Here is a 12,971-nt window from a genome sequence, read left to right on the forward strand (position 1 = left end):
GGCTCTCCTCAGCTCTTTCCGGGAGAGTGGCACGGTTGCCCCTCCGTTGGTCTTCCTTGGTCTCTTGTGCTCTGAGGGTCTCTGGATGTCTGGAGCCTGGATCTCCTCCATCTCTTCATGCCCTGGAGGACAGCGCTATGGCTCCCCACACCCTCTAGCAGATCATTACATGAAGGAACCTTTTGAATACAAGCGCGCTCATGCTCACAGGTGTACACACGGGTGCTCACACACACAAACTACACCCTTTTTGGATCCTACCTCAAAGCACACTGTGTGCTGTCGATCTTACGTGCTGCACAATAATATCCAATATTTAGTATTTACTGTTATATTCACATAGATTATCATGATGATGTTGTTTATTATATTGCTCTCTTTTTTGCTTGTTTTCTCTTTTTTCTTTCTCAACAGGTGATCGATATATATTTATGTATTTTTTGTCTGTTTGTTTTGTTTGTTTTTTGCCCTTTATCACCGTTCCTCTTCCCCACTGTTTTTCTTTCCCTACCTCTTTCTTTCTCCCTTTTCTTTCCTCCAGTCATGTCTGTCCCGTGTGTAGCAAGTGAAAATAAAATAAAATAAACAATAAAAACAAAGTTCAATCAAATGGACCAATACGGCAAGGCCGGGATGGTCCTTTTGGTAAAGTTAATCCGTTGGGCATCTTTCTTCGCCTGGCAAAAGAACCAAATGGGACAGGCGGGAAAAAAAACATTCCTTCTGTCAGAAGCTGATGAAAAAATACAAAAATATTTTCCCTTTTGTTCCTTTATCTGTTTGTCATCAGTCTCCCTGAGTGTCTGAATTTAGTATGTCAGATGATGAAGAAAGAGATCTATCAGCAGCCTCATCATTCTCTGCACTAAGACTGTTAGCTGAAAGTACTGTATGCAAAAGTCTTGAGTCACCCCTCACTCCTTTATATTTTTCTTGGAAAATGGGAAATAGGTGCACTGATTTATTGAAACATGTATTCACAGAAATACAGTATGTCAGGCAAAAAGTTTGTATAGTTCTAAAGAACTTGAAAATCAAGATTTTCAGACGCTTTCCAGATAGGATTGTATGGTGGATCAAAATTTGATGACATTCATAATTGCAAACAAGATCTCCAACACCACTGGTTGAAATGGAGCTCTGAGCTATGACAGAGCCTCCGCTGTGTTGTAAACTGATTTTCAGCCCAGTTCTTGTTTAAGTTTGGCATTTTTCAGAGATTCAAATAAAGATATTTTCCATATACTGAAAGTAAAATAAGAACGTTTCAACAAAAAACAACAAAATATTTAAAAATGTAACATAAAATGTATGCTAGTAGTAGTAGTAGTAGTATATATAAGGATCAAAGAACTATTTACACAAAGAAATTTTAAGAATGAAAACAGAGAAAGAAAGAGTAAAAGAGAAAGCATCACATTTAAAACCAGGAGAAACAAATAGACAATGAACCTGAAATCTTATTGTTGTTATAGCTTTTATTCACCTTTACCTCTGCTGTCAGTAAGTTGTTGTGATAATGAGTTTGACTGACACCTTCTGTATTTGCTCACCTCGGTTACATTCCTCCATCTGACAGCAGTCAAGGGGTTATTACAAGAAACCTTCTTGTAAATGAAAACAACTGGAACATCCAGACTTTGTGTCATCAGACTGTCAGTCACTGTTAACACTTATGTTTATCAGCATTTAGTAAGTGTAAGTTGAAGCATAACATATTTAATTCACAGTTTACATTCTTTACCACAGAAATTTTGAAAACATTAGTGGTATATTTCATCCGTTCTCATTAGAAGGAAAAAAAAAACCTGTGAGACAAATGATTTTGTAAAAAAAATCCTTTTATTTTAGAAAAATGTGACTGTGCTAGCTCACAATTACACATCATGTCTGAATAGTTTTTTCTCTTCACGCTATTATTGGGTGAAAAATTATGGCTTGTTAGGGTTATTTTAAATCAGTGGAAAAAATAAATAATATAAAGAAACTTTCAGAGTGGCCAGACAGATTTAATAATTGGATAGAAAGAAAGAAAATATTAAGGTATATAATATCCTTATTTATAGTAAAAGTTTATATAAAAGTGGGAAATTTATGGAAAAACACTAAAACAGAAACTCTGAGTAGGATGATTTTTTTTTTATCAGAAATTTACATTTTACATTTAGAACACTCAGGTTTGGTCAGAATATTGCCCTCCTGTGCTGGCTGTACATACCACATAGAAAACACAATACAAAACAAAACATGGAGGAAAACAGAAAGCCCGAGACCTGCATGCAAAACAATAGAACATGATCCATCAACTTTGCTTTAAAGAAGAATTTTGGGGTTGAGAAGCCATTTGAGTCACGACTGACATTTTGAAACAGTTGTTTTGGATTCAAGCATTCTAAAGTGACAAACATACACCAAGCTTAAACATATATGAAAACAAATATCAGTGTTTGTACTATCAACTACAGTTAGTACAAATCATTTAGTTCATAGCAACAAACAGAAAATTCAAGTACTTAAAAAGAGAAAACAAAGACAGATTTTAAGAGGCTGTTTTGCAGATGAGAACTTCTATTCTCTTTATTTCATCAGTCATAATAATTTGTCTCTCTGTTAGCACCTGGTTCATAAAACGGGAAGTCGTGAATTTTTTATAAATGATTGCTTTCATGTAAGTTAACATCTTGTGCAAACATAACAGCAAATGAATGAAATTTTCAAAACTTTCTCAGTGTAATTTACATAATATTATAATACCTCGTCAAAACCATAACTTCTTGGGGAAAGCTAGTAACTTGTCAGTACAAAAAATACCTGATTTGACCACCAACACCTTCTCAGAACAAGTCAGTCACCTGTCTGAATAACACAGTAACTTGTAACCTGTAAAATAATGTTTTACTTTGGCAGAACAATAATAGTTACTTGAAACACGATAGGAATTTGTTCAAGCAAGATAGTAAGATACTGCCTTAAGAAAACATAAAGTACTATATTTATCAGAAACATAACACCTTGGTAGAAAACAATGTGTTGAAATGAGATAGTAACTTGTGCAAATACAATAATAAGAATATTAATTTCTTGAGAAAAGGAGAGGAACTTACAGTCATGAGAAGAAGAAAGTTTTCACAGAAGTGTAGTTTTGTGAAAAACCAAGTGAACCCAATGATTTACTGGCTTCTAGAGGGGGATTCTACAAGATGTATGGATGGAACTTAAAGTAATGGGTTACTGTTTGACATTATCATGTCCCATCATTGTGTAAGAATTTTGGCCCACTCCTTTTCTTTGATGGTGCTTCAGCTCATTGAGTTTTGCACAGCTCTCTTAAAGCCCCACAACAGGATTTCAAACAGGTTGAGGTATGGACTTTGCCTGGATCATTGCAACACCTTCATTATTTTCTTTTTCAGCCATTCTGTTGGAGATTTGCTGTGTTTGAGATCATTGTCTTGCTGCATGATCCAACTTAAGTGCTGGACAGATGATTTGACTTTAGAATACTTTGGCAGGCAGACAAGTTCATGGTCACCTCAATGACTGCAAGGCCCCCATGTCAAGTGTCTGCAAAACAAGCCCAAATCAACACCCTTCCACCACTGTGTTGACGGTTGGTATGAGGTGTTTGTGCTGAGGTGCTATGATTGGTTTTCTCCAAACATGATGCAGTGCATAATGGGTAAAAATCTCCACTTTGGTCTTGTCTGTCCAAAGGACATTGTTCCAGGAGTCTTGTTGTTTGATCAGATGCAACTTTCCAAACCTAAGCTGTGCTGCCATAATCTTTTTAGAGAGAAGAGTCTTTCTTCTTTCTAAAAAGATTTGCTGAGATGTCCACTCCTCTAAAGATTGTGACATTGTGTTAACATACATCTGAATGCCCAAGACAAGTAAAATGCCCAAACTTTTGCTTTTGAAGAGGTCACACTCACTAAGGATCACTGACTAAAATGCATTTAATTAGCAGCACCTGTCTGCTACTTACCCTCAAGAATAGATAGTCTGGAAGAAGACAGTACCTGCAGTGACTTATGACTTGTCAGAACATGACGGTGCCTTCTCTGAAGAAGAGAATAACTTTTTGGAGAATGATAACTTTCTTGAACTTCACAAAGATATACAACACAATGACAGGCTATGCATGTTCAATACATCAGTTAATGTTCCAGCAAGCACTGACTAACAAATGTAAACATTCCCATTTGCAAAGTGACTGATTGGGTGAACATGAAGCAGAAGGAAAAAAAAAAGGAATTTTGCTGATTCAAGCATGGTTTTATAGTGATGTATATATTTAAAACAAGGGCTCTGAGATTCTACACATCATATCCCAGAAAAAGCTACCAGAGCAGCAAAGGCACTGATGGGGATGAGCGTTGCAAGTCACAGCTGTCCGAAAAACCACGTCAGAAAAACAGAAATTAATACCAAAAGACATATATTAAAATAATGTTACTGGTGCAAAAATTAAAAACTATACTTCAGACGTGCTTCTTTAATATGACAGCAGTGACAGGCAAGTTGGGATATTATCAGAAACCCTTGAATTTAAGCTAAGGTGAAAGTGTAAGACAGAGGTATGCAGCTGTGAAACTGTTGAGAGGTTAAAAAGCAGTTACTGAAGTCTTTGTACAGAATAAATAAGCAACACAGTGAATACAGGAAAAGTTGAAGTTTCAAGGTAAGAGAAGAGGCAACCTCAAGGATCCCAAGTTCATTTCAAGGTCCCTCAGAAGTAAAACACTCTTCTTAGAAAATAAACTCCAAGATTGTTGAACATTTGGTCACCTTCATCTCTACTCCCTTCCTCAACACACAGACGAAGGCAGGTTTCTGTAGAGAAATTAGGACATTTATGCAGGTCAATGAAACGTTTTTCATCACATAAACAACTAAACTAAGCTTTTATTGTGCAGGAATGTCAGCAAATCTAAGAAGAAAATCTGAGGAGTTAAACAATTCCCAAGCTGAGATGTTTGCAGTGATGCTAATCCCTTTCAGCCACTCTAGATAAAGTCTTACTCTTAAGGAAATACATGGTGAGAATTGTTCTCTACATTTCCATCAAATACTCATTCTTTGGTCAAGACTGGGAGGTCAGGAGATACTTTTGGTTCTATGTATAGTTAGACTCTGAGACAACTTTTGCTGTTTTAGCTATTTACAAAAGAATGTTAAAGTTCTTGTAAGAGTTCACTTTTTGAGGGGTTTAATAGAAATAAAGCAAGAACCATTGAAGAATTAAATGTATTTGTATACATAGTCGACTGTTTTCAGACACTCAAATGCAGCTGAGCAAAACAATGAAAAGCTGGACAAAATTCATAATGTGTGTTCTTCTTCATTTAAGCAGATTGAAGATGTGGAGATGGTTCCAAGTGAGGAATTTGGAAGCTGCATCTGTGCAGCAAAACAGTATGTCCTCAGACTGCAAGTAAAATAAATCCATCAGAGAAAACAGTGGGAACATTGGGCAAGCATGAATCACAAATGTGTTCATTCAGAGAACAAAACAACACACTGGTAAGTTCACCAACATTAAAACCTGGACCTTCACAAAAGACAACAGAGGGTGATGAGTCCATCTCCATGGAAAATCCCTTCACAAGATCCAGGCAACCAGGAAGTAGGTACATGAATACAGAAAAATCACTTAATATAAAAAGATGAGTTCACAGGGAAAATCCAGAGGATTCCTGTATCGACAGAAGCATAGAGCTCAGGAACAGCGTTCTTTGGAAAAATGAATCAGAGATTAACCTCTAGCAGGAAAAGCTGGAGGTAACTTGGAACAAATCATGACCTGAAAGGCACAACATGAGCTGGAACACATTACAGTTGGAAAGCATAGATATTAATGGCTTCAAGTGGCGCTGCCGTTTAATGTTGATATGTTACAAGGCAGAAGAAAAAATATGTTATCTGTTCACATTAATCCAAATGTAGGGAAACAGTAGAATATTGAACAATTAGACCTGAACCCATTGGAGCTAAATTTCACTGTTGAAGACAAAACCAAAGCCAAAAAGAGCCGTGAATAAACAAAAAGTGAAGCAAAGAGGATATAACTTGTTTAGTCAATGAGTTCATTGTCCGCAAAGGATTTTCCAGAAAGGGTTACAAATCAACAATGTAGCCTTAGTTTTATTTGAGACCCTGAAAATAAAGGATGGTTTATGCACTGTTATTGTTAAACTGTTCAACTTAAAGTCTGAACTTTGAGTCTATATTAAATGGTAAATGGCCTGCATTTGTATAGCGCTTTTCTAGTCCATAGGACCCCAAAGCGCTTTACACTACATTCAGTCATTCACCCATTCACACACACATTCACACACTATATTAATCTTCATATTCATCATATAATCATCATATAACTTTAATATGTTCTGGGACAAAACTGAAATAACAAATTACATATTTCCCTAAGACATGGTCATCTTCATAGACACATCAAGAAATGTAGAAGTAACATTTATTTCAGCTGTACATGACCTGTACAGATGAAATCAGCTTAGCCAACATTTTCCTAGTGGCCCAATATTTTTCAGACTTTCCAAAACCAACGATTTGACTTTATTCCACTTTTGCTTTCAGACATTTTCACAGTTTGCCTGTTTTGTTACAAATCAGTAAACAAATTGGAAACAGCGGCAGCAGCCCAGGGTTGGAAATCAAAACCAAGTCCTAGAAATCTACAAACCTTTATTAAAAATGTAAAAGAAAAAAAGCAAAAGATTTATGTGTCATGAGAGGAGGAAAATTAGAACAATGCTCCTGGCTGGGTCTGGCTATATTGTCTGAATATAAGCCAAGATCAACCAAATATCAGGACAACAGGAAGGAATCGCACATGGTGTAGATTTGTCTGTGGTTCAAAAATTGTATTTACAGTTAAATGCAGACACTGAGGTGTAACTATCAGTAGGCATAATGGAACTGTGACCGCGCTCTTCATCCTCAGAAATGATCTAACTTTGCCATGTATTTTACCTTAGAGAATGGGGATATGTTTCAGATAATTACTATCTCTGCTGTCCTGTAGCTTTAACTCTGTCACATTTTCCAGTGTACTGTAAATAAATTTCAGTGGGTGGGTTTGTTGGTACCTGGTCAGAGGCTGCTGGATGGTTATGTGCTGGAGCTCCCTCTCCTCTCCAGGAATCTGGTCCACCAAATAAGAGAAAATTGGATTAGTTTGCTGGTTTTGGCTGCTGACTGATGAGGTCCAAACAGGCGACTTCCAAACCACAAAAAAAAAAAACCCAAATTAAACCGAAACATAAACAGGCGAGCAGAGAGAGGGAGGAGGATTATTGTTTGTATGTTTCTGCACATCTGAGGTCAGAAATAGTTTAAAGCCACCCGCCAGACCATTCCTGCTATTTTTAAATGTTTCCAATGTTTTTCCTCAACTCAACTCTCATCATGATGGAGATTAGGCTGAGTTTAAAGCAGTTTGTTTGGTCTGAAGCTTCTGCACAGGCCGTTAGTGTAACCGCTGAGGAAGTTTCACTGGGTTTTATTTCCCTGGAGTACAAAAGATATTTTTCATACACTTCACGATGAGAGTTTAAAATCATCAACTTAACCACAAAAACCTACAGAGTAAACTCATTACCAGTGGCATGGAGTTTGGATATGATTTGTTTGAGTTTGGCTTTCATTCATTGTATTTTTCATTTTAACATTTATGTACAAAGCATTTCTAAGTTATATTGAAACATTCAGTTTTTTTCCGGTTGCACACTCGTTTTAGCAATTCAGAAATCATTAAATTCCTCGCTCCATGTTAGTCATAGTAGGATTAATCAGAAAATGCAGCTAACATGAAGATTATTTCTTTAGCTCTTTTTAAATTGGATGTTCACACCTTCAGCTTATGTTCACTCTACAAACAGCAATTAAAAAGCTTACATTTGAGTCTGTCGCACAAATTCTGCAAAGTGTTGATCCCTTGCGCACAGCTCGATTATCCTCAGGCGTTCTTGAATCTCCTGCAGAGAGGTTAGAGGTCAGCACAGAGAAAACATGTTTGTGTGAGAGTCAGTCTAGAGGAGAAAGAGGAGGGGAAGAACGAGGATGAGGAGTTCCTGCATGTAAAAATACCCGTCTGCGTAGTACAGACCTCCTGCTGAGACTGAAAACCTCTGATCCAGAAAAATGTCACAACAGTTGGCCGGCTCTGTCTGAGGTGTCAAATTGATTTTACTTGAAGTAAAGCTTTGTGTAGGAGGTGAAAGTCACTTCCTTTACCAGCTGCCCTGTGATCCAGAACTATAAAAATCAAACCCATAAACTGGGTCCTCTTGAAAAGTTTCCTTTTCTAAACATTGCTGATGTTATAAAATCAGCACCCTTATTGTTCTTGATACAACATGCTCAGTAGTTACCCAATTCTATGCTACATAATAAATTTTTCAAAATCCTAAAACTAAATAGAAATTCATATTTTTCAACTCAATATCTGACACTCAGCTTGTTTATTTAAGCTACCATTTTCACTATTTGAGGGCATGTTCATGGTGTTCCACAAGGCTCAGTTTTGGGCCCATATTTTTTTGCAAATGCAACAAATTCCCCCTGTATGCAGATGACACCCAGCTTTACGCAGCAGAAATGTTGCCTTTTCCTACCTCTTTACTGAGTGTGGTGTTTTGATAGATGTTTTTTATCTCTTCACTGCTGAGGTCTTTAGAATCGCCTACACTGGCAGAGCTGCTGAAGTGAGGGAGCCCGCGATCAGACTCATGGTAGTACTGGGGCACGTCATCATTGTAGCGGCGGTAGTACTGGGCAGTAACAGGGTCACTCTCAAACATCGGGTTGAACTTGGTGGCACGTTCAAGTGTTGGCAAACTGTCACCTCGCCTGAAAGACAACGCAAGTTCAAAAAGTTTGCTTTCTAGAAATGTATTTTTTCTCATTTAATTTGTTGTTAAAACGCCAATGATATTGTTGTACCGTAAGGGGTCCTCTGTGTCCTCCCCATCATACTGCTCTTGTAACGACCTAGCCAGGAAAAAGATAATCCCAGCCGCCACCATCAGGAAACCAGCCACTGAGGCAATGGCGATGCCCACCACCAATGGCTCGGAAACATACTCTTCACAGTGTTCACCACGATACCACCAATTTTCTCCAACACGACACCTGCAGCAAAGATTACAAATTTGTAGTACAAATTTGCAGTAAAAACACCAAAGATTATACTGAAATGGTCTAATGGTATGCTTTCAGGCTTTTTCAGCCCTCTTTTATTTAATATTTCTAGAACTGGCCTAGCAGTAATGTAAGCATTACATTAAGTAATATAATGCTGTAATTTCCATTCAGTATACAGCTGAACATCTAAATGCTTCACAGATGTCCTTCAACCTAGGAAAATTTTGTGTTCATATTATTTATATTCTCCAAAGTGCTATGTAGCTGTTTGCAGATGAAAAAGGTATTTATGTTTAAGAACAACTGAGACAGATCATACAAAGTGCCTTGTATTTTGTTATAACATTAATCACATATTCACAAGGGCCACAAAGGACAATTTAATTTTAGAAATATATAATGCGAATCAAAAAAGGTTAAAACTTAAAAATGCAATTTTGTTGATAAGAAAAACATATCGAGGTAATATAAGCAGCTTTTATTTTGGAGGTAGTGCCCTCTCTTAACATTTATCTTTAATTGTCAGAGACCGTGCATAAAAATACTGACTTCATATCATAAAAGATACTTTATACCAGAATTCACTACTAGCTAATTTCTACCTGCTGTACCTGCAAAGGATCTTTTTTACTTTCAATGGGGAAAAAGTACTACCTACATCTGTATCTACAGGACATTAACTGCTTAGAAAGATGCATTTTATTTGAAGAAAGCTGACTGTTTTCTCTTTATTTTAAAGTCTTCAAATTGGTACAAGCAGACATATTGCAGTATATTTATACATTGTAAACTAATTAAATATGTGGTAATATACTGAAGAATGAAACCAATGAGGCATAAAATACAGAAACATTGTGAAACAAGAACAGCGATATTTAATTTTCTCTTACCTGCAGATGGCACCCTTGCCAGGGATGATGTCACATTTTCCATCATTAAGGCAAAAATCGTGTTGCACCTCACAGATGCTCTGACATGGCAGGCCATCCACACTCAGATATCCAGCGTTGCACACACACTCTGCTTCACTTGACCACTGATTCACTATACACCTGGAAAACTTGTTACATGCCTGGAACTTACAGGGATCAGCCCGGTCACCTAAGGAACAAACAGTGGAAAATGAAAGGAGCAATTAGAAGACACAGTGTCATATGAAACCATAAGAAAGAGAAGAAGATGCCATCCTACATAAACAGAGGTAAGGGTTCAAAGAGCTCTAGTAAACTCCAGGCCTCAGGAGTCTGCATCTGGTCAGCACTCAAATGACAAAATGTTTGTTGGCCTGGTCTTAATAAAGGCAAAAGCAGCACAAGGATAAATCAGTTTATGTTTATGTACTTCAGCATACCCTAGAAAGTGCTGGAAAATCTTAGATGCTTTTCTTAGGCTTTTTCAAGTCTTTTTTAACACAACAATCAATGACTTTAAATATTTCCCATGAGACACCAGACCAGCAGCAAGAGTCCTGACTGTTTGTATCTTGGGAAAATCCTTAAGAGTTCAAGAACAACCAACCTAACTAACCTTTATATGACCCAATAAGGTTGACATGTGCTTGTGCAATGGAAAACCTGCCTCGAGAGTACAGGGAAGATGAGAGGAGTAAACTGATTATATGTACACAGTGAGTCCTGATGCAGTGACTCACTGCTATAGCTTAGGGTGATCAGGCAGTGAGGTGCTCCTCTGATTGGCTCAGACAGATTACAGAGCTACAGCTCAGCAGCAGAGGTGGAGGGAATATGGAGTAATTCCTCCGATAACAGTAAATAAAATCTCATTCTTCTGTGGATAAATCCTAAACTCTGCTGAAATGCAAACATGTATGTCACTGGACTGGCAGATTGGGTTACATGTAAGTCTTGAAACACTATTACAGCAACAAAAAACTTTCTTTTTGGACCTCTTGGTGGCAAATTGTTAATGATGTGTTAAGTGATTGTTCCACTCAGAGTTGTTGTTTTTTGCCAAATTCCACTATTTTAAACTTACACCACTTTCTTAGTTTTGGACCTGTCAAACTACTGTCTTCCTCATAGGATTAGAGACATTTTATATTCTCGTTGAATGTTATGATTCTGCAAAAATGTCCTGGTGCTAATTACATAAAAACAAAAATAATACTTTTCAGGAAAACGGGACAGTTATTTTAGCAACATAGTATACAGACCTAAAGAATTAAAAGTGAACCACAGTGTTAATCTGAATTTAACAAGTAAAATGATTTCTCCTTCCTTTTCTCCCTCCTACACCTGTTTACGAGCTTCATTTAACACATACGTCTTTACACTCCTTTCAAAACCCAGATAAGAATCCTCACTGTCTACACTTAAAGACCTGCAGTTACTGCAACTATAAAAACCAGTTTAGGCTCAAAGGAGCAGCTCTAAGCAGCGGCCATGATGATGTCCCATCAGGGTGAGTCAGTGTGTGCTGCTACTGATCACGTTTCTGCCAGACAGATTATCTCGGGTATTAGATCGCAGTCCTGACAGCTGAAGCCTGTCAGAGCTGCTCAGACACTGCACATACAAATTTAGGATTTAACAGTCTGAGGAGCATCATGGCAATAAGTGCACAAGTAAACAGTAGCTTTGATTTCATTTCTCTACAGCAATAAACACATCTGACTGTATTCCACTTTATTCTACATTAAAAATAACTTACTGGAAAAAGAAAAACTATCAGTACATGACTGGAAAATAAATTTATGTGTTCAGATTTTGAAGGTATTTATTTATTCATATAGGTATTGAAGGGATCGTTTCTGTTTACCCTGAAATTCAAGCCTTAGATGCATAAAACCATGAATCAACTGGATAAAATTTTTAATTAATTCTGTACATTGTGGTTAAGTCGCCACATATAGAAGACAAATGTGTCCTGGTTTGTCCCTAACACCTAATCAGTTTAGGGATGTTGTTTTTCGTGAAGCCCACTGTGATCATAATTGAAATATGCTAAAACTGGAAGGCACTGATAGATACATTCAAGATGCTGATCTCATAATTTTAGTAACTGTATTAAAATTCAAGGGTCTGTAGTTTTAGAGAAAAACATTTTCAACTTATGAAACAGTTATTGTTAATGAATGTAAACTGAATATTTTCAGAATAAAGATAACACCTCAGTGTCAGTTTTAGAGACCCACAACTGGCAAAATTAGCATCTTCATTAAAGCATTAGATGTAATTCTGCACGAGCCTGGTTCTCCCAAAGGTCCCTTCCTGTTCCCTTGTAACAGGAAGGAACCCACTATCCCAAAGTGCTCACTCATGTTGGTGGGGGGGGGGGGGGGGGGGTGGGGGGTCATCTAATTGTTGGGTGAACTGATTTGAATTGAATCCTACCTGACTCAACATCAAGTGAGTACTTGTCAATTGCGAGGTTCATGGTCTGATAGGCAGTGTTGGCAAAGTCTTCCAAGATTAAATAGACAACATTGGTGACTCCTCTGTGTACTGGTTTACCAAACCTCATCCTACTGTTTACCACAATGCTGCCATTTCTAAAGTTAAGGATCTCCAGGTTCTGGAAGTTGTTCAGGTTTGACTCCAGGTATGGGACCAGCTATGAGGTGAAGATAAAGATGTGTTAGTAGCATGGCATATGAATCTGGAAGGTTCCTATTCACTGAGTCATGATTCTTTGAATCCTCACCAGCTGGAGGAAACGCTGCTCCAGAGCCTTGTATTCCGGGGAGCTCTTGTTGAACAGGTCCATTGAGAACACCATATTGGTCACCCTCAAGCTGAAGAAAATTGTTAACGCCCTGCCAGGTCGGGTTGGCAATGCAATGGCAT

The 12,971-nt window shown here is 37.6% G+C and overlaps 1 protein-coding gene across 2 annotated transcripts in view; it reads right to left on the reverse strand.

The window, feature by feature from the left end:
* Positions 1 to 1,822: 1,822 nt before the first annotated feature.
* The window catches only part of LOC146546984 (uncharacterized), a 32,810-nt gene continuing 21,661 nt past the window's right edge, over positions 1,823 to 12,971 (reverse strand). For both annotated transcript variants that reach the window (XM_085264013.1, XM_085264012.1), the window contains 8 exons: positions 12,829 to 12,971; positions 12,519 to 12,738; positions 10,056 to 10,266; positions 8,965 to 9,153; positions 8,637 to 8,871; positions 7,918 to 7,997; positions 7,110 to 7,165; positions 1,823 to 4,833 (listed from right to left, as the gene is read on the reverse strand). The exon at positions 12,829 to 12,971 is cut by the window's right edge and continues 2,559 nt beyond it. In XM_085264013.1, coding sequence (XP_085120139.1) covers positions 7,132 to 7,165; positions 7,918 to 7,997; positions 8,637 to 8,871; positions 8,965 to 9,153; positions 10,056 to 10,266; positions 12,519 to 12,738; positions 12,829 to 12,971 — 1,112 coding nt within the window. In that variant the 3' untranslated portion in view covers positions 1,823 to 4,833; positions 7,110 to 7,131. The remainder of the gene's footprint in view (positions 4,834 to 7,109; positions 7,166 to 7,917; positions 7,998 to 8,636; positions 8,872 to 8,964; positions 9,154 to 10,055; positions 10,267 to 12,518; positions 12,739 to 12,828) is intronic.

The sequence above is a fragment of the Mchenga conophoros genome, linkage group LG23, assembly GCF_057382185.1.
Source record: "Mchenga conophoros isolate Kocher_MC1m ecotype Shallow Benthic linkage group LG23, M_conophoros_male_GT1.1, whole genome shotgun sequence".
Classification (NCBI taxonomy): domain Eukaryota; kingdom Metazoa; phylum Chordata; class Actinopteri; order Cichliformes; family Cichlidae; genus Mchenga; species Mchenga conophoros.